The 19,832-nt window shown below is 44.6% G+C and overlaps 1 protein-coding gene across 1 annotated transcript in view; it reads right to left on the reverse strand.

The window, feature by feature from the left end:
- lrig1 (leucine-rich repeats and immunoglobulin-like domains 1) overlaps positions 1–19,832 on the reverse strand; it is a 40,339-nt gene that overhangs the window by 2,113 nt on the left and 18,394 nt on the right. Inside the window, exons 4-17 of the mRNA XM_032513020.1 lie at positions 14,554–14,691; positions 14,320–14,463; positions 13,074–13,217; positions 12,375–12,518; positions 10,498–10,641; positions 8,255–8,335; positions 6,371–6,442; positions 5,813–5,884; positions 5,444–5,607; positions 4,397–4,750; positions 3,222–3,503; positions 1,294–1,728; positions 1,032–1,166; positions 529–816 (exon numbers count right to left, since the gene is read on the reverse strand). Coding sequence (XP_032368911.1) covers positions 529–816; positions 1,032–1,166; positions 1,294–1,728; positions 3,222–3,503; positions 4,397–4,750; positions 5,444–5,607; positions 5,813–5,884; positions 6,371–6,442; positions 8,255–8,335; positions 10,498–10,641; positions 12,375–12,518; positions 13,074–13,217; positions 14,320–14,463; positions 14,554–14,691 — 2,597 coding nt within the window. The remainder of the gene's footprint in view (positions 1–528; positions 817–1,031; positions 1,167–1,293; positions 1,729–3,221; positions 3,504–4,396; positions 4,751–5,443; positions 5,608–5,812; positions 5,885–6,370; positions 6,443–8,254; positions 8,336–10,497; positions 10,642–12,374; positions 12,519–13,073; positions 13,218–14,319; positions 14,464–14,553; positions 14,692–19,832) is intronic.

Raw genomic sequence — 19,832 nt, forward strand, 5'->3', positions numbered from 1 at the left:
TATGTAGACAAATATGCATTCAGCTTTAGGATATAGAAGCAGTGGAATGTACGCATAGGGCTGCTTTGACATGCAGTGGTGAGAATTGGTATTTGGAGGCCAATTCCACTGGTATTACTCCTCATTTAAGAAGCTGAACCCCAGAACACGCCCAGACGTGCAACTGCAAGAGTTTGGCAGGAGTCACAACTCAGTGCTTCTTTGCAGTGTTTTCAGAGAGATATCCTAAGGGGCTCTGGGCGTGGAACTATGATACACTATCAAATTCTGGTAGGAGCCAATCCATCAACAGTCACATTCAAAGGAATTTGCCTTGACAAGGGTTCCTTAATTCCAAGTAGTTTCTCATGGTATCACCTGAGATTATATATATATATATATATATTATATTCCTAGAAAAAAACAGCTTTAAAAAGCCTACTGGATGAATTACCTGACTGTGATTGTTGGCATTTGTTAGCTGTTGCAGTACAGGTCCTGAAGGCTACTTTAAGCATTCAAAGTACATTTAAACCCACTACACCTTACCTTTTCTATCTTGTTGGTCCAGCTGTAATGTATTGTGTCTTTTTGGAAACATGGATCCTTGAATGTCCTTTCGGATCCCGTTGGGTGTCCCGTTGCAGAACCGGGTTGAATGTGACCCTGTGTCATGCAGCTCCCCTGGATGACAGTGAGAGTAAGGTGGGGGAACAGAGTGTTGTTGGTACTCCATGCATCCAGGATGGCCAAACCCGTGTGTCAGGTAGTCGGAATCTTTGGAGTAGCTGCTGCCGTTCTCCATACAATCTGTACACACTACTGCACCGTTGAAACCTGCAGGCGGGGAGGGACAGAGAAGATAAAGTGATTGGAACAGAAAATCAACAACTGTATGTCAACACTGTGGTTAGGGTGTCGGCAGCAATTAATTCTGATGCTGTGCAGGTCTTCAGAGACAGCGTTATGCAACATACCGACTTTGCTCATGGAGAAACTGCTAGGCAGCAAAAACATTTGGCCGGCCGAGCAGAGTCTGAACTGTCACGTACCCGTGGTGTCTACAATGTGTCCGTTGGGCTGAGGGCCACCGCCGGCCTCCACGCGGATACACACGTCCTGCCGCTCGGACAGCGTGCCCTGGGAGGACAGGTAGCTGGGTACGTCTGGAGGAACTATCGTCTCATCTGGGAGAAACGGAAGAGCCGAACACAGGACATTACAACCAGGCCATCATTTTTTTCTGATTGCTAAATCCAAATTTCTATTTTTTTTTTTACCCATGATAATATGACTGAATAGATCCAAGTTCACCTGTGTTGGTGACACTGCACTCCTCGCTCTTCTTCCTGGTCTGGTAGATGATGCAAACCCACACCAGCGATGTCACCACAATGCTCGTCACCACAGCGATGACTATGATCCCTATAGTGACCGTGCTTGGCCCCACCGATGTTGTGCAGGTGCTGCGGCGCTGAGTCACCACCAGCTGGCTGTGAGCGCGCTCCGTGCCGAGGGTGTTGGACATGAGGCAGGTGTAGCGGCCGGCGTCCTCCAGCGAAGCCGAGCCGATGACCAGCAGCTGGTTCCCTGGGGTGAAGTGGTGTCTGTCGGAGGGGCGCAACGGCTGGTCGTTGCGCAGCCAGGTGATGCGTGGCGGTGGGCTGCCCAGGGCCTTACACTGCAGGGCCACTGTGTCGCCGACCACCACGCTGCGGTCCTCCAGGTCCTGGGCCAGGTGGGGTGTTTCTAGAGTGATATGGTTCTCGTCAAACATTTGGACTCTAGGATTCTTGAGGTCAGGGATTTCTATTCTATTGTTATTCTATGCCGTCAAAGTTTTAGGTTTCTGCTTTTTCACAGTATTGACTACAGACTGCTGAGTCAGCTGGATAGGCTGAGCACGTGTGATGTTCTGGGTGTGATATCCAATCACGGAAAGCTTATCTCATGCTGACAGTCTCATCTAACATTCCCATTTATACAGTTCATATCTGTAATGCTTACAGATTATGAAATCAGTTCACTTGGACATACATTTTAATTACAGCCCAAAAATAAGATTTCTCTCGGGACAGGATCCTCTTGAGAACAATGTTCTTGGTGTTTCCCTGGCAACTTTACATTGTGCTGAATGGAGCACATGGAACTGAATGTGTGTGTTAAGATAGGCCTCTCCTCTCAAGACTGAGCACTTCCCCTCACAGTAGGACATACACAGATTAAGAGATCTCACTTAGCCCACTTCAGTCGCCCTTCTATCTTCTATCAATACTCTCCCTCCCCATCAATCCCCCCCCCACCCCCCCACCCCACCCTCACCCCTCTTTATTTTCTCTAAATTCCACTTGCCTACCTTCCCCCACACACTGACTCCACCTTTCCAGTTCTTCTTCGGCTCCCATTTTTCTCCCCCGCCACTCTTTTTGCAGACAGGGGCCCCTCGACTACAGGCACCCACCCCTCTCCTTCCCCTCCATCTCTCAAACCTAAACATCACAGATTCAGTCTAGAGGCATGGTCGCTTGCTTCAATTTTTACATTGTTGAGTGGATTAGCACTTGGCTTGAACTGTTAAGAAGTCTAACAAGTCTCTCACAAGTCACACAATATGCACATATGTCACAATACTAGCCTAACCACATTAAATATAGAAACTGTTGCTTCCGAGCTTTTTAGGGGGAAATTATGGCTTGCAACTATTGTGTGTGAGCAAAGAACCCCCCCCCCCACACTTTGTATAGCTCTGTTCAAAGAGGGACTGCATTGCTCAGTCCAAAGACAAAGGACAAAGATGATCTATGTCCTGAGATGTTATAGGAGAGCAGCTCTGTTTTGTTTGATTTAACAGTGTAAAACAGACAATAAACTGGGAGCACTGAGGCCTGCAGTGAAGCAGCCATGACTGTCCCTCCCACCGAGAGAGAAGAAAGGGGGGGTGGGAATGCCTAACAAACAACCCCTCTGTGAGTCCCCCTTGCTTCCCCACCATCCCCCCCTTTGACCCCCAACTGTGGCCTTTGGCCATTGACCTGTAGCAAGGCCACAGCTGCCAAGAAAAGAAAAATATAAAGCCCCTCATTCTACGGCCTCGGACTGACCAATTCCCAACTGACCGCCAAGCTATTTACAAGTACTCATTTTTGAGGATGTGGGAAAATGATCAACACTGGCCACAAGTCAAAAATATTAGCTCAACTAAACTACAATGAAGGCTTATCACAGGAATGTGCGGCTCTTACCCAGCACAGTGAGGGTGGCGTTGGCAGAGGCGGTGCCCGCTGTGTTTTTGGCAGTGCAGCTGTACACGCCCATGTCCTCCGGCTTGACGTCCATGATGAAGAACACGTCATCGTCGGGCATGACGTGCATCCGGCGCTCCCGGGCAGCGGGGAAATCCGTGCCGCCGTCCTTCTGCCAGGCGATCTGCGGTGCCGGGTGGCCCTCTGCGGCGCACTCCAGCCTTGCTGTGTGGCCCATTCTGATGGTGCTGTCCCTGGGAGTCTTCACGAAGGATGGGAGAACTGTGGACAGAAAAGACACCATTTCCATTTGTAAAGTCTGTGCAAAACAGCATCAACGTTGTTAACTTTTATGTATTATGGGGAAATCAACTGTCGAATGTCTGTTTTTTGTTTGTTTTTAAAGCAATTCTCTCATTCAGAGTGATGCAGTTGTTTGGAATTACAGAGCATTACGCACTCAGTTCCTCTACCCACGCTTTCACAGCTGGTTCCGGAATTCAAACCAGTAAACTTCCGGGCACAAGCCCACAAATATAACCTCTATAGGTAACTGTTACGCGCATGTACGTGCCAAGACAACAGGCAAAACATAATTATGCCATTACACCACAAAGTAAAGATGCAGCTGGAGGTCTGATGCAGACTTGGGCAGGAAACCCAAGATAAATACTCTCCACTTACAGAAAAGCAGAGTGACAGAGCGCAGAATAGATGGCCCCCTGTTAGCGCTGACATGCAGATAAATCAATTTGTTCCGAATACCATCCTGGGAGATGGAGGCCGAGCGAGAGAGAGAAGACTTTATTCAAGTGAAAGAGAAGAACTTGGCATGGCCACTAATCTCAATCGCTCCGCTGTCAGCCGGGACAATTGAAACTCAGATAAGTTTGACATAAACAGGCATTTTATTTGGTGGAAATGATGTAATCACACACACATTAACAGAGATATTGGAGTTTTTTTTCCTGTCTTTCTTGTCTTAGCATGACACTGGACCACTTCTATTCCTCTATTTTCTCCTCACATTTGAATTGCCAAAATACTTTTTACAACAACTGTGGCCCAACTCTTAGGCACCTTTGACAATGATATTATAGTCCATTTCCTGAGCTTCTGATAGACAACTTTAGCCCAAAATGTCTTTAACCTTTTGAAGAAAAAATCAAACCTACCATTGACAATGAGACGGGCCTTGCTGGAGTAGGTGGAGCCAAAGTGGTTGGTGATGATGCACTGGTAACGGCCCTCGTGGGCGAAAGTGACATGCCGCAGGTGCAGTATAGTGGTGTACTCCATCACACCTCCACCTGCACCTGGCACATCAGATGTTGCGCCTTGGTGGTGAGCGTGCACGTGGGCGTAGTTCTCCGTCTCGGCTTGGCGAAGCAGCTCCTGGTCCTTACGCCACGCAAAGGTCATCGGGGAGGAGCTGCTGCTTGCGGCCGTGCAGGTGAGACGCACGTCGCTACCAAGGACCGTCACCAAAGTTTCTGGTTGCACTGTGATTTGGGGCTTTGGAAGATCGTCTGAGGGTGGGGAGATAGAAAGGCAGAAGTGTAAGGAAAAAAGAAAGAAAGTAAGAAAGGGCAAGGAAGTGAGGACAGTTATCAGAGGGACGGGATAAAAAGAAAAGACAAATTGAGTTGGAAGCATAAATCACAGTCCAATGCAGGGTTTTGCCTGGGTTTGTAAGAGATTTAGGTGGTCCTCCCTCAAAAGAATGTTAGGTTTTAATAGAAAAAGCAAATTTCACATAATTTTGGATCATTATTAATAGCATATCTGTGTCAAAAAACGTTAGAGCAGATAATACATAACACTTAAAAAATGCTAAAGAAGTCAATTGGGGACAAATGTCAATCAATGGATCTCAAAAACGTTTAGCTCCATTCATTTGGAAAACGACTTGGATGCTGCGACTAAGTCTCAGAATGGTAGGGAAAACCCCGAAATGTCAAACACCACAACTGTCTCTCAGTAGATCTCTGCTATGCATAAATGGATGTAAAAAGAAGCAAATAAAACACACATAAGGAGCCATCAGGATGTCTCAGGTCAAATACCAAGCATAACAAAAACACCACACAAACAAATATGTGCAACTATGTAAATAGCAGAACAGCACCAAGATGTCAGTGTGGCCCATCTGTGCCTTGAACGCCTCTTGCGCACGACCCACTCGCCCACATTAACACAGATTAAGCACACACATAACTCACCACACACAAAGCTGTTGGACGGAGCCTGGAAGATGCTGGTGCCCTTAAGGCTCTCTGGGTGGGCACAGGTGGCATTGACACCGGCCTGCAGACCCCGTGTCACCAACCAGTCAGGCAGCCAGTGAAGCTGGCAGTCACACAGGAAGCTGTCGCTCTGAATGAAACTGAGGAGGAGAGGAGTATGTACATGTGGTATATGTCACATCTACTGCACCTGTAACTAAATATGTGTTTCTGATAGTGTGTGCGGATGCCAAAAGCACTGAGAGAGTGAGTTTCAATCCCATTCAAGGCTGCTGGCTGTTTCTGCATGTGTGAAGTTGTGCACATAAATATGTGTATTTGTGTTAATGCTTCAATAGAACTCACAGGGTTTTGAGGTTCTTCATTTTACTGAAAGCATCGGGCTGGATGGAACGAATAGCATTCTCTCCCAAGTTCCTGTTGGGACATTACACATGTCTCATCAACTGTATACACATTACAGCGGCCACACACATGCAGGCTTTCATTAGCAAAGGTCTGACATTTAACAAAGGTAGAAATATTAAGGCCTGATGTCTGAGTGTGCTACATGCCACAGTTTTCCATCCCTCCCTGCCCATATTTGACAGAGGCCTGTGAAAGAGCTTATAGGAATTCCATTTCTTCTGCAGAGCTCAACATGTGCTCAATAACTTTGTTCCTGTGCAGAGGCAGGAAAAAAAAGGCCAAAGTTGAGATTGAACGAGAGAGAAGCAGCTGGGCGCTTGCAAAAGCCTCTGTCTTCTCCTTTTACAAAGACGCTATTAAATTGCTAGCAGCCTACACTCTGCCAGCTACTTTTGGTAACCCCCCCCCCCACTTCTCTCTCTCTCTCTCTCTCTCCCTCTCTCGGCTGCCCCTTGTCCCAGGACAAGGGGCAGCCAAGCATTGTGGAATACTCACAGGTGTTCCAGGGTCTCTAGGCCAGAGAAGGCTTTCTTGGCCACCGATTTGATCTTGTTTCCAAACAGAGTCCTGCCGTTTCCAAACAGGAAGGGTGTCGATAGATGAAGAGAGAGTGAAGAGGGGAAGAAGGGGGTGAGAAGATGGAGGTGGAAAGAGAGAGCAAGAGAGGGAGAGAAGCACAATTAGCGAGGTTGAATCTGATAAGAGAGGGGATTGAGGTATTGGAAATCCGAACTGTGTGGAGATTAGCCAGGAGGAAGGGTAAGGGAGACTAGAGGTTGGAGTTTGGGGGGGGGGCACCTGGGCTCTGCGCTGCTCTTCAAAGACCACTTTTATGTTTATTAGAATTCAATAGCAAGGACTGGGTGGGGCTATGTGTGTGTGTGTGTGTGTGTGTGTGTGTGTGTGTGTGTAACATAAGTGCAACCATGTAAGTGGTGTGTCTATGTGGTCAGGCCTGGTTTGAGCCAGTAAGTAAGTTGCTGTTCCCTCTGATTTGGGGTCCTAATCTCTTCTTCCACCCTCTCCCCACTGCCCCCTCCCCTCCCTCGTTCCTCTCCTGTTGTAGCCTTTACTTCACAGGAAGAGGAGACACGGCTGGCTGGTTCACAATGAAGACCCCGGTGTTCAAACTCATCCACATGTACACACAAATGGCTACCTCATCACAGGGATGATAAGAGCGCTACTTTGCAACTTTTCTTCTAAAGGATTTGGATTTGGCTCTCAAAACAAATAAAAGCAGAATAAAATGCCTACTTATCATTTTTTTTTTTGGGGCTTAGACCACTTCCCTCCCATGTGGCGGCATTCACAAGCTGCTTTAAGGAAACCCAGTGTATGTGGTGAACACTTTGATGTCTCACCCGTTCTTTCTCTTTTCTGAATCTTATTTTCCCATGGCTCGCTTTGCCAGGGTTGGGATGCAGCGGGCCGCTTCCGCCAACGCCGTGACAAAAGGGGCCGGGTCAGAGGGCGAGGCGTGTGAGGCGTTTGATGTTGATGACTGAATGCAGCCCTCAATTTTACCCTCTCTAAGTTCCTAACAACAGGGACTGGGTAGGAGGGGACGAGAGGAGCGGAGGCATGGAGGAGAAATAGGAATAAGCCTATTGGGGAGCAAAACCCTGCCAGCTCAAAGAAAAGCCCTTTCTCCCTTTCTTTCTCTTTCAGCGGGGCTCACACTGGGAACCATCTTGGCTGGACATCATCTTTTCATCCTGCAGGTTGATGATTGCCGCTCAATGCCAAAAACTCTTCGTCCGCTGTGATTTCTCAACTTGCCAACTCTTGACATTGAACTTTTTAATAGCTGCCTTGACGAAAACATCAATGAGTAATTGTGAAGAAAAAAACTTAAATAACTTTAAAAATGATTAACTGTCTGCTTCTTGAACCATTAGCAGCGAAGAGAACCCAGTTTGGCCATAAAGCTACAGTGAAAAAATGAAATCATGTGAGGAAAGCCAGATTGGACTGGATAGAAACCGTACTGACCTTCCACAGGGTGTAAAACATGCCTTCAATGTTTCATGAACAAGCCTTGTAAAAAAGGAAGAGCGTCCTTGTAAGTCATCGCTCAGTGCGAGCACTTCCCTACCAAGTGAAGTGTGGGGTCATAAGGAGACATAACTCAAACTCTGCAGCTTTAAATTGACCAAATTAAATTTAGCTGGCAATGAAGGGTAAGTCAGTATTTGGGGGGAAACTTTTGGATGTAATAATAATGAGAAAGCTCACTTCTGTGTCTCTGTTTACAGGACAGCAGAGAGAATCCAAGTATCAGTGGCAGAGCAGTACAGAAGGATGGAAAGAACGGGTTAATAGCAAAAGGACGGGGGGGGTTGTGGAATAAAAGAAAGAACGAGGGGAGACACTCACAGCTTGTTGAGGTTGTCCAATCCAGAGAAGGCCCCGTTGGTGTCCTCTATTGTGCCAGAGATGTCATTATGGTCCAGCTCCCTGTGGAGAATGAGAGAAAAGAGGGGGATAAGAAAGATGGAAGGAGGGAGGGAGGGAAGGAAGGAGGAGAACAGGGACAGGGTCTGAAGCGTTTCACAGCCCTGGCAGAGGCTGGTCTGGAAGTCACGGGTTATCCCTTCGCCCTCACTCCTTCCCCACATCATCCTCCCCCCTATGCACCTGGCCTTAAGAGCCCCTCCGCCGCTCTGCTCTGCCAACCAAGCGCATTCTTTCCTTAGAGGGGTGGAGAAGGAGTATGTGTGCATGTGCGGTGGTGTGCATATGCGGTGGCACAAATCAGCGCAGGGAAACGCATGTATAATTCATGACGGCATTGAGAGATTGGCGGGAACACAATGCCTTGTGAGAGGCCAAACGGTTGGGTCCGTTTGTCCGATGGCGGCAGGTATGGCACAGCCAAAACTCAAGCCAAGAGTCTTTATATGAATAGAAACCATGGCAGTGCAAAGACGAAATAGATTAAATGAAAAGACAGAAAAGAGAAAAGGGCTTCTTTTAGAGTGTTTGGGGGTTTCCAAACATTAGTTGAATGCACTTCATTCGCAATGTGTAAAGAACTACCTCTATAGGTGAAGTCATCGCTGCAGAGGAGCCACCACTCCACCCCTCTGCATGGTTATCGAAAAGAAAAACAACAGAGTCAAAGGACAGACTCCTCTGAACCGTTAAGACTTTCTTTCAGACTTGAGAAAGGCCTTTGAGGTTGATGGTCAGCCACACCCTCCAACATCTCCACAATAGCCCCCACTCCTCCTCCCTTTGCTTTTCAAGCATCTCTTATCCCCCTCTGGTTCTTTTCAGTCTCCATTAGCCGCTGTCTTAGTTGGACTGTACAGGGGCTGCCAATTTCCTTTCTGGCTGGCTGGATGTGAATGGCCGTTGCCTTGTTAAAGCAAGGCCAGTGGTGGGGGCTGTAGAGCAGGGACACTGGGCATGGAGAAGGGGGCCCCGATGAGCCGTTGCAGAATTAGAGGGCAGACTAGCTTGTTTGGAGCTTTCACACCCCGATGCAGGCTCCAGCCCCATGCCAGCACGGCCAGCAGCGCAGGCCCAATTAAAGCTCACCCGGCTCCTTTTCAGGGCCCAGCCTATGCCTGTCCACCCCTTCACTGATTAGATTAGGCCTGCCTCAAAGACACAGAGTGCAGGGGTGATACAAGAGGGGAGAAAAGATCACACAAAAGTCAAGACAGAGATAGTGTGTGTATTGGGGGATAACAGGAGGAGATGACAGAACACACTTAGGATACCAGAGGGGAGGAAATGTGTATCAAGTCTACTTTAAAGGGGTAAAGCCAAAATAAACAGTGCAATTAAAGACAAGAAAGAAAAACAAACATGAGAAAGGGGCTGAAATATGGCAGCCACAAGCTCAGCTCCCTATCCCACCCTCTGTAGCTTGTTATCTAGTACCCAATGTGCCAGCAGAGAGGCCTTATGTGCCTTGGCTTGTCCCCCGCTGTGAGAGAGAGCTTGTCTAGCGAGCTCTGGCACAACTCTCCTCTCTGGCTCTCTTACTGGGAAGAGGCACAGCCAAGAGGACCTTGCTTAGAAACCAAGACCCCCAAGTCTTTCTCCTGGATTTATCCCCTGACTTTCTCCCTTTCATTCCCTTCTTTTCTTTCATTTGGCCTGTTTGGGCTTTTTGTGCAAAAGGTGGATCAGCGGGAAAAGAAACCTGTCTTTATTCATGGCTTCTAAAAGCGGGGGAAGGAATCGCGAGGGAGGGGGGCAACCCAGAACACTTTAAGATCCAAGTTTGTTGGGAGCCAGTGTTCAAGAGAAAACTAAAATCCAAAACAAAACCAGACAAAGGGGGAAAGGAAAAACAAGGAGTTGCCACAGAAACCACGACAACAGTGATGCACGATTGCCTCGTTAAAGTAAAAACAACTAATGAGTGCAAATGACAGCAAACCTGTCTTGAAAAGTAAAGAACTCCTGCTTTTGGAGGTCAAATGAAGGGACTACGTAAGCAAAAATATCAAATATCACAGAGGCAAAACCATTATTAAACATCTCAGCTTTCACTGCTCCCAAGTGGCACATCCTAGCCTTATGGTCAGCAGTGGCAAAACCATAATGAGTGGGTTTCTGGGGGGCTCGGTAATAGCGGTTTGAGGCGGGGGTGCTGTACTTACAGGATGCGTACGGCCTTGAGGCCTCTGAAGGCTCCCTCGGTGACGTGGCTGATGGAGTTGTGGGCCAGACGGAGGGTGTGGAGATCCCCTAGCACAGCCAGACTGCCTTCATCCAGACGAGTCAAGTTGTTGTACGACAGATTCCTGGAGAGAGAAACGGTGCAAGACGGACAGAAAAGAGGACAGAGGCAGACACAGAGACGGAGAGAAAGAGAGGAAAAAAAGGGGGCAAGAGAGAGAAATGTTCTGTGTGAGGTCTGGCAGGAGATGACAGGTTGGCAGAATGCTGAGGCCGCTCGCGACATCATTATACTTAAATTTCATGGCTGATTCAAAGTCTATTTGCCCGTCAGTGATGTCTTTTTCCATTTTGCCTTTTTCCTTCCCACAAGATGTTAAGAGAGAATGGGCTTAGCAGACCTTAGAGATCAACTGAGGTCATAACCATTTGACAGGGAAGAAGAGAAATTCTTGGTTGGAACTTTACATGTCTACAACCTCCATTTATAAGCCTACTTGAGCATGCGGTAAACCCCAGGGGAATATACTGTCACTCATGTGTGCTGCCGCGCTCAAAATGTAACTTATTTTCATATCTAGTCATCAAATCCCCGTTTTTCTTACAAGGCTGGAGGAAATCCAAATTGGATTCGAACAGTTTCACTTGTTTTAGGAATTTGGAGAAAAATACTGCAAGAAACAAGACTTGCAGAATATTTTGGTATAAGTTGATTTAGGTGGAAAACAATAAAGTGTGACAATGAAGCCTCAAACCATCTTTCAAAATGTATGAATGTAATACATCTTGATAAATCCTGATTATAAACAACAATGAATCCCATAATGGTATCTTTCATACAGTACTCAAAGGCAGTATTGTGCATTTAATTTCTCCTGCTGCCTGTCTGTAGCCAGGCCTGAGGATTGCTTGGCCAGTCATGTGTACAGAGATTCTCCCTGAGGACCAGCCCAGCCTGGCCTATTGGGAATGCAATAACAGGCTCTTCATAAAGATGAGTCACTCTCTTCTATCAGTCGTGGGGGTTATCATAATTCTCGATAATAAAAATCATATAACCGCTAACTGGTGCAGCATCTGGAGGATGATACAGGGATGGCGCTGGGAGCAATCTGTCATTGGCATAAACAGAGCAAACTAACAGGAACGCCATCTACCTCTTTATCCCATCTGACTGTTACACATAAACAAACATAGGCGCCACAGATCCCCCAGGCTACTTCGCAGTTAGCAACGCCTCAGCTGAGCAAAGCACTTTACAGCAGCAATACAATGTCATGTTAGCGGAACAGGAAAGACTCTCAGATAATGACTCCTCATTCGGTAGTCAAAGGCCATGAAGGCGATCCTTCAGTGTAATTACCACAACACAACCGGTAGAGGATTACACGTCAGTTTGCCAAACCCCTGCGCTTCAAAACTGAATACAAAAACTGTTGTTGAAGGGCTTGAGTGCTGCTGAGCCCGACTCTTAGGCTCTATAGGCTAAACAGGCTTATTCTGAAAATAGAGTAGAGTATTGAGTGTTAAAGCACATCGTCATTTAACCCTTAGGAAGGGAGATGGATGATAGATGGATATATAGTGTTGAATTCTTAGGCTATAGGACAAGGGGTTTAGATTCTCAGCGACAGACAGTTAGCAAAAAAATGTCACTCTGCAGTTGGTTTATATATAACTTTTATTTTTTGAATTGAACTATGTTAAACTTGTGTTCTTAGTTGACGCCAACGCTCTTCAACTACAGTCATAATTCCAGGTTTAGAAACTCTAACCACTGCTTACTGAAGGTTTTTTGCGAGAGGACATATGGCACAAGAGTGTGAGTGCTCAGGCTAACTAAAATGCTAGTACTCACAGTTCCCTCAGCTTCTGGCAGAACTTCCATCCATCAGGGTTAATGCGGGCTATGGAGTTGTTACTAAGGAATAACTGCTGAAGGGATGTCAGGCCGTATAGGGAGCCACTGTTTACCTCTGATAAGCTGTTGTAGTCCAGGTGACTGCAAGTGACAAAAAAGAAAAATCAGTATAATTAGGAAGTAAGAATTTAAAGATCTTGACAAAATGATAGACAAGCAAGTGGATGTCTCAAGTGTGTGGTGGTAATTGTTGTGCCCTGCAATGCCCTGAAAAATTGCACTGCAATTTGTGGCCATTACTGTGTTATTTTGCATGTAATTGAAATAATACGTACAACATTGCATTTCAACAGGAAAAGGTGTGATGGTTGTGATAGGGGGCAAGTTCCAGTAAGTACAAAAATATCTTATTCTTATAAGGTTTGGTAGGTGAGTATTGCAGTAATAGTCAGTAACTGGTGCAAATAGGGTTATCCTATCAGGTGGTGCTTGTTTTAAGCTATGTGCTGCACCTAAACTCCATAAAACAGATACTAAGTTTCAGATACTAAACAGATATATGTTTTATGATTCTGATGTGGAGTGTTTTGAGTAAAAGAACAAATCAGTCACATAATGTATAATAATTGGCAAATTTGTAATTTTATGTAAATGTATTTTCGATACTGTTCCATTTTTATTTCATTTTTTACATACAGGACTTTCATCTTGGCCAGATCCCAGAAGGCCCCGTCAGTCAGTTTGTTGATGCTGTTTCTTTGAAGTTTGAGTACCTCCAGGCTGGACAGACCCTGGAAGGTCAGACCCTCCACCTGACGAATACGGTTCCTGTTCAACTCACTGCAGTGTGGACAGACAAACAAAACAAATGTAGTGACTGATCATGGGAGGAAACCAGTGAGGCACTTAATCATACTTTGTAAATTCTGTCAAAAATATTCCCCACATTTCAAAGCAGGTAATCTACCTTTTCCCCTCTTTTGACTGAGGAATGTTTCGCCCTCATTCTATTAGCATCCATCACAGTGAAGTCAAAACCAACGAATCCTGTAGCCTGCACGCTTCAGTTGGAGTATTTTGTAGTTAACAAACCCCCAGCTTAACAGGCATTCCTTGGTGGTGTCCTTTTCACCTGTGGCATGACGCCAGCACAGTATACCCACAGGCTTTGGCTTGCAAACAAGGGTCAAGTTATGACCCTATGAAATTACAGTGATCCTAAAGGGAGGTATAAAATGTTAAACACCCCAGTGCTTTTTATTTTGCATGTGAGGCCTGAGACATCTCTGCATGTAACAGTGAATCTGTAGATTTGGTGTGTGTGTGTGTGTGTGTGTGTGTGTGTGTGTGTGTGTGAGAGAAAGAGAGAGAGAGAAAGAGAGAGAGGGAAGGCTTGGTTGGTAAAGATAAACATACACACAGGTTCTTTTGTCTCTAATGTGCATCTCCACTAGCATGTGTAAATACAGTGTCACAGTGGGGGATGACTCCCATTAAGCAAGTCTCTTCGTTCTCGAGAATAGAGGCGTTGAGCTACAAATAGGTCGACTTCACTGTTAAGATGTTAGGAGGGCAGTTGCAAGATAATGGAGCACGCTGTGGGGAATGAACGAACCACTTTCGGGATATGGCTGAAGACAATAAATCACCGATAATAGGGCGCCGGTGTTTACCTAGTCAGACCTTATCCGCCCCTAGAGGTATAGCTCACACTAATGGCGTTCCAAATGTTAAACACACAGAGCTCGATGAACACACACAACAATTCCTCCTCACTTAAAATGTTTCTTTTTGTTTCTGTAATGTCCGATTCATTTTCAGCCGAAACAACAAGGTCAAAAACATATTGTTTTTGCAAGTCAAACTGTTCTGACAAATCAAAACACAACCCTGTCAGCACACTAGCTATGTTGTTAAAATGATGAAATCCAGTGGTACTCACAGCTGGGTGAGCCTCGGGAGCTGGAAGGCTCTCACAGGGATCTGGCTGATGCGGTTTCGGCTCAGTCTCAGGACCTGTAGAGTCGAACCCAGATGGTCCAGAGCGCCGAGCTCCAACACGCTGATCTTGTTGTTGCTCAGGTACCTGAATGCAGAAACAGCACATTTATTTAGGTACCTGCTGTTCTTAAAGACTGGTGTGTTGTGGACCACAGCACTCAGAGATTGTACTTACAGGTCTCTGATTTGGAGGCCTGCGGGAAAGCATTGCCCTCGGAGTTCAGTGATGCCATTATTGCTCAGGTCCAGGGTTTCCACAGAAGCCAGCTCTCTGGTCCGCCTGCCGTCTATACTGCGGAGCTTATTATGGTGTCTGGAAAATAAAAAATAAAAAACATAAAAAAGACATTAAGTGTGGCTGAAAATCTTACTCACATACCTACATCTCAACCCTACGAGCTACCTATATCACCTTCTTGAAAGGAATTATCCTTCTTAATGTCAGTGTCCTTTTCTCATCACCCACAAAAGACACTCCAACCCACTCTCAGGCACAAAGAGAGCAGAGCACACAGAACAAAGTGCTCTTCATCCACCCCAACATGTGTACTTTAAGAGCTTCCCAACAGAGGCAGGCCTTCTTTAAACAATTCCAAGGACACCTGTGCTTCTCCGCAGAGCTTAGACGCTAAATCTATTAGATAGATGGCGCCTGGGGCGATCAACCAGAGGCACTTGAAGGGGGATTTCGGAGTACTTCCGTGTGTGGTGTGATGGACAAAGGAGTGGGAACTCCTGAGAAGATAACAGAGTAAAAGTAAGTAAAGTAAGTAAAACTTAAACAATCTTCAAAAGATGCAACAAAACAAATCATGAAGACAAACAAATGGCCGTTGATTCACCTGTACCCAGAAAGGAGAAATAGCACATCACCCTTTCTAGTTCAATGTTTAACCCTCTATTGCATGAATTATTTTCTAAACATGGTAAAAATGTCTTGATGTGTTTTTATTACTCCAGGATGCTTAAATAATGTAATTGTAAAAAAAAAATAAAAAAAAAAATTGAAGGGGGGGTAGTTGGTAATTTGTTGCCATATGGCAACAACGCGCATTCGTGGAAAGTGCTAAAAAATCCATTATTTCTTTAAAAACATGCTTTTATTGAAATAATTACTAAACAAATTCAACTTATATGTATCAACATGTATAGCCCAGTGTGTTTACAGTCAAATTAGTTTAGTTTTAATTGTTGTTTTTGATAATTATTAATAATAACACTGTAATAAGTCTGTCATATACACCTGAAAGAAGACACACGGATAAAATGTACTTGATTAGGGGCAAAATAAGCACAACACACTGACTAAACTTACAATTACTGAACTATATGGCCACTGAAAACATATTTCTGATACATAATCTTCCTTTAGAACCTCTCTATTTAGACTAGAAGGGTTTATTGACTATAAATGTCAGTGGACCAACAGGTAATTTGAGTGCGTCAACATGATTTCCTTTGGAATAACTCATTTTTATTATTGAGCAATTCATTTACATTAGTGTGTAATTAATAACTTAGATAATATATTAATTACAAAATGGCTGGAATAACATAATATAAATACATTTCATGTTTTTCTTTCAAAACATTATAAATAACTGCAAACATAGTGTTAGAGTAGCCTAAAGTTATAGTAATTCAATTGAGCCAATTAGGCAAAATGTCCAGATTTCACGTCAATATTTGCATAATGTTGCCATATGGCAACAAATTAATTTTAGCCTTTTACAGAAAAAATACAAAATTTTAACTGGTTTAAATGATGAAAAATTAAAGTTTACTTATTCCAGATAACAGTTGGATTTTTTATTTTTCAAAGAAATGCATCTAAAATTGAGAAAAACAACGACATTTTGGCTGATCCTGGAGCTTGATCTTTAGTGTGGCACATGTCCGGAAAAGGGGGGGGGGACAGGATTCTGTGGGTATGTGAAGTCATCAAATGAGTACAACTTCAAAATAAAAGACCTGTTTACACAATTAAACAAAAAACAATGCATTTTACATGGTTTATTGTGAAAAACACTAAGAAAAAGAATTTGTTGCCATATGGCAACAACATGCAATAGAGGGTTAAAGGTGCCTCCACACAAGGAAGTGTTACACCAAGATGCCCCAGCTCTGTTTTGTCAGACCTAGTTAGCTTGGGAGAGCCAGAAGCTCTTATTTATTTATCTATGCAGTTTTGGCTGTTTTGTTGGCCCTGTTAAGAAGTCTCCTGTCCTCCTATACATCTGTGGTGTTTTTTTTTGGGGACCATGACACAATTCCACACAGAGAAGAAGAGAAAGAAAAACAAACGAGAAAGTAAAGGGCACTGCTCTGTCATTGCCCAAGAATGAGGAGGAGAAGAGGACAGTGGGATACACTGCTTGAAAGCTAAAGTGATAGACACACACTCACAAGCGCACAAAATCATGTGTGAGCACACAAAAACAACAACAACAAAAAACACAAACACAGCCGTACTATTGTGCAAACAAAAACACAGACACATGTATACAGTAGATATATAATATGCAAAGCAGGCACAGAAGACAAAGACAGTCCATATGTGTGGGAATGTCAGGAGTCTGATGGCCAGTGTAATCTGAGCGTACATCAAAGCCTTTGCTGGTGGACACATTTAACACATGCCTGGTTGCTAACTAGGGTTGGGAATTAAAACATAATTTGATCACATTTATGTACCCGACTGATCGGAAAAAAATATTTGAGAAAAAAAAAGTTATGAGAGAGTGTCAAAAGGGAAGGGAAAGATCAAATAAAGTAACTTTATTTGGTAAATAACAAATTATTAAAGCACTAAGAAAGCAGACCCACCCAGATGACACCAGCTATAGCTTTATGCACTAGGGGTTATTTCAAGTGAAAGCTACATTACATTTTATGGAGTTGTTCTTTTTTATCCAAGGTTTTTAAAGTCTTCGGTATTTTAGGTTGCTTTCACACCTGAGCTGTTTGGTCTGTTTCAACTGAACCCTAACCCGCTTAAAAACGGGGGTCTCGGTTCGCTTCCAAGTGCACCAGAGTTTGGTTTGCTCTAGGTGAGAATGCAATCTGACCCAAATATAGGAAGTAAACCAAAAAACTGTGTTATATATGATTTAAGGTTGATGCTATGTGTGACAAAACATCATCATCTATCTCTCATCAGCGCCGCCCTTACTTTCCCTAGCTGTCTTGTCAGCTGCTCATAGTTTTCCTTCTCAAATATTAGAAACAGAAAAAAATGTTATAAATTTGGTGCTGCTCGATTATTTTTGACCAATAGTGTCAGCGAGTTTCCCTTAGATATTCTGTCCGTGACATTTGTTTACAGTGGTGCGCTTGACAAAGTGCAGTGTGAACGCAAACCAAACTAAATGAAAAATACAACAACGCTGCAATTGCACCCCCAAATCACACAGAGTCTACCGAACTGTCTTTTACTCCAAGGACCGGTGTTTAAGCCCCATTTTCTAACATGGAGCTGACCAGCTTGGGATCCATTTTGCCCAAATCTGATGCTCTGCATGGATCACCATAAGTCAAGTAGTTGATGCAGGTATTGTAACACTAGTCTTCTCAGAGGTTGGGCAGTTAATCACTTGTCCAACATTTACTCCTAAATCATATATTGAAAGATAAATTCACTTGACCTACGGAGATGTTGACAGAATTTGGGGGGGGAAACATGACAAAAGACTCAGCTTCCTTGTTATTTAAAAGCTTAAAACTTTTTAAGTTGTGTATATATGAGTGTTTGACAGAAAGAGCACGAGAAAGCAGGTGTCCCACCAGTCCAACTTGTCAAAACAAGTTCAGTCCCTTCTTCCTGCTTCCTTTCTAGCCTTCATCCAGCAGATGGACACACGCACGCACGTACGCGCATACACGCACGTACGCGCACACACACACACCACACACACACACACACACACACACACACACACACACACACACACACACACACACACACACACACACACACACACACTTATGGTGTCTGAAAGGAGGAGGGGTCACACCACAGTGGCCCACCTGAATAAACACTGGTAGAAATAGTTAAGGACGAGCCATGCAAGCATTCTTGGACACACACACACACGCACAAACGCACACAACAGACACACATGGGACAGAGCAACAGACAGACAGTGGCTACAGTGAGCATGAGCAAAGGAGGGAGTAAAAGAATGGGCTAGGAGAAAGGGAGGGGGATAATGAAGGGGTGAGGTGGGGTCAACAGCTGGTGACCTTTGATGGGAAAAACAGATCAGTCTCAAACTGGTGGGAGAGGTTGACTTCTCTCACTCGTTCTCTCGCCCTGTTCTCCTTCCAGCACTGAAATCAAATCCCCCCACCACCACCACCACCACCAGAGTAATAGCCAAGCTGCATGTGAAAGACAGATAAAGCCCCACGCTCTAAGTGTTTGAAGTCCATACATACACACAATAGTAGCTTTTATAAAAAGTCATCATAAGGCCAGTGACATTTCTGATAAAGAGGAGCTGGGTTCCTTCTTGTTCCCTTTGATGTTCTTCGCCTTGATTCCACTTAATTCCAAATCTCATTACCCTGCCCCATTGACCATCCGATTATCATGAGCCTGGCTCATTTTGACATTTCTTTTGATGTATGGAAAGTGCATCAGCGGTGTACACTAGCAAGCCTATTCTAGCGGTTCCAGTGTCATCTCTGGGGGTGATTGTTTGGCCCGTCCCTTACGTTTGAAGCTGGCGGTCGGGACAAAAGGAGAATTATTTTAAAATCAGATCATCCAGTGGGCCATATGATTTCTATCCCAAGTTGTTTTAAAGGACTGCTTTGATGTTGACTGGGCAGCCGACAAGCACAATGGGAAAGTTTGTGCTGCTCTGCTGTCACTTTGACACTGTTTTTAAAACTTTTTTAAATCATTTTTTTTACCGTCCTGCTGTGGCATTCTGGGAGTCTGTGGGATGCCAGTGGGCTCGACAACAGCACTGTGGGACTGTGGGAGCCTGGCATATGGTCTTTGGTTGGTTCTTGAGGAGCTTCTATGTGATCAGGTGACTTTTATTTCATTTAAACAACGTTTTTGATAAGATGTATCTGTTGTGATTGGTTGATAGACATCTAAATAAAGTGAAAGTGATTGGACCACAGAGAGGTTTAAACTGCACTACCAGCACTACCACCATACAGTCAGGTTTATCTGTGCCTAATGAATTCCACAAGAGTGGCATCTGTCAACTGCCAGACATGCCAGTAAAAGGAAGGGGATGAAAGCTGCAGGAAGTGGAAAAAGGCCAAAGAAAAGTCACCTTTTTTCTACCAAGCAAGTGATTAAGAGAAGAGAAAGAAGACACTCCTTATTTATTTCAAGACTTAGTACAGTAGTCTTGAATAAAGTAGTCTTTTTATAATTTTGTATATTGAACTCCCACAGGAGTAAGTCATCAACTTCTTTGTAAGCGCAACTTT

This window comes from Etheostoma spectabile, chromosome 4, assembly GCF_008692095.1.
Source record: "Etheostoma spectabile isolate EspeVRDwgs_2016 chromosome 4, UIUC_Espe_1.0, whole genome shotgun sequence".
NCBI lineage: Eukaryota > Metazoa > Chordata > Actinopteri > Perciformes > Percidae > Etheostoma > Etheostoma spectabile.